Genomic DNA, 403 nt, shown 5'->3' on the forward strand with positions numbered 1-403 from the left:
TAATCCGGTCCATCAAGGAGCAGGGGATGAACAAGCTGCAGGTGCTGGCCCCGTTGGGTTCCAGAAGTGGGGGGGCTGCTCTCTGCTCCCCGCCCCCCCAGCCTCCCCGTCATGGCCTGGATGCTCCAACCCCCATGGTGGCGTGTTTTGCAGATAGAGGGGAGAAGCCCAAGACGAGGGGGGGAACCAGGCTGGTTTTCCTGTTGAGGCCTCCCTGAATGGGCCATTTTCTCCCCTGTCATGCAGGCTGTAAATATGAGCCCATCCCCAAACACCCCCCTCCACCCAGGGCAATAAATCAGCAGGATGAAGCCTCTGGGTGCTGATAAGGGTGCTGGGGCGGGAGAGAGGGGTGCTGGCTGTCTCAGATGCAGACATCAACTTCACGGCTGGCAGGAACCCC

At 60.8% G+C, this 403-nt stretch overlaps 1 protein-coding gene across 1 annotated transcript in view; it reads left to right on the forward strand.

Annotated features, from left to right (window-relative positions):
- Window positions 1-5: 5 nt before the first annotated feature.
- The window catches only part of NT5C3B (5'-nucleotidase, cytosolic IIIB), a gene marked incomplete at its 5' end in the record, with an annotated part of 4,821 nt that continues 4,423 nt past the window's right edge, over window positions 6-403 (forward strand). Inside the window, one exon of the mRNA XM_010149515.1 lies at window positions 6-41. Within this exon, the coding sequence (XP_010147817.1) occupies window positions 6-41 (36 nt within the window). The remainder of the gene's footprint in view (window positions 42-403) is intronic.

The sequence above is a fragment of the Eurypyga helias genome, unplaced genomic scaffold (genome assembly GCF_000690775.1).
Source record: "Eurypyga helias isolate BGI_N326 unplaced genomic scaffold, ASM69077v1 scaffold28050, whole genome shotgun sequence".
Taxonomy (NCBI): domain Eukaryota; kingdom Metazoa; phylum Chordata; class Aves; order Eurypygiformes; family Eurypygidae; genus Eurypyga; species Eurypyga helias.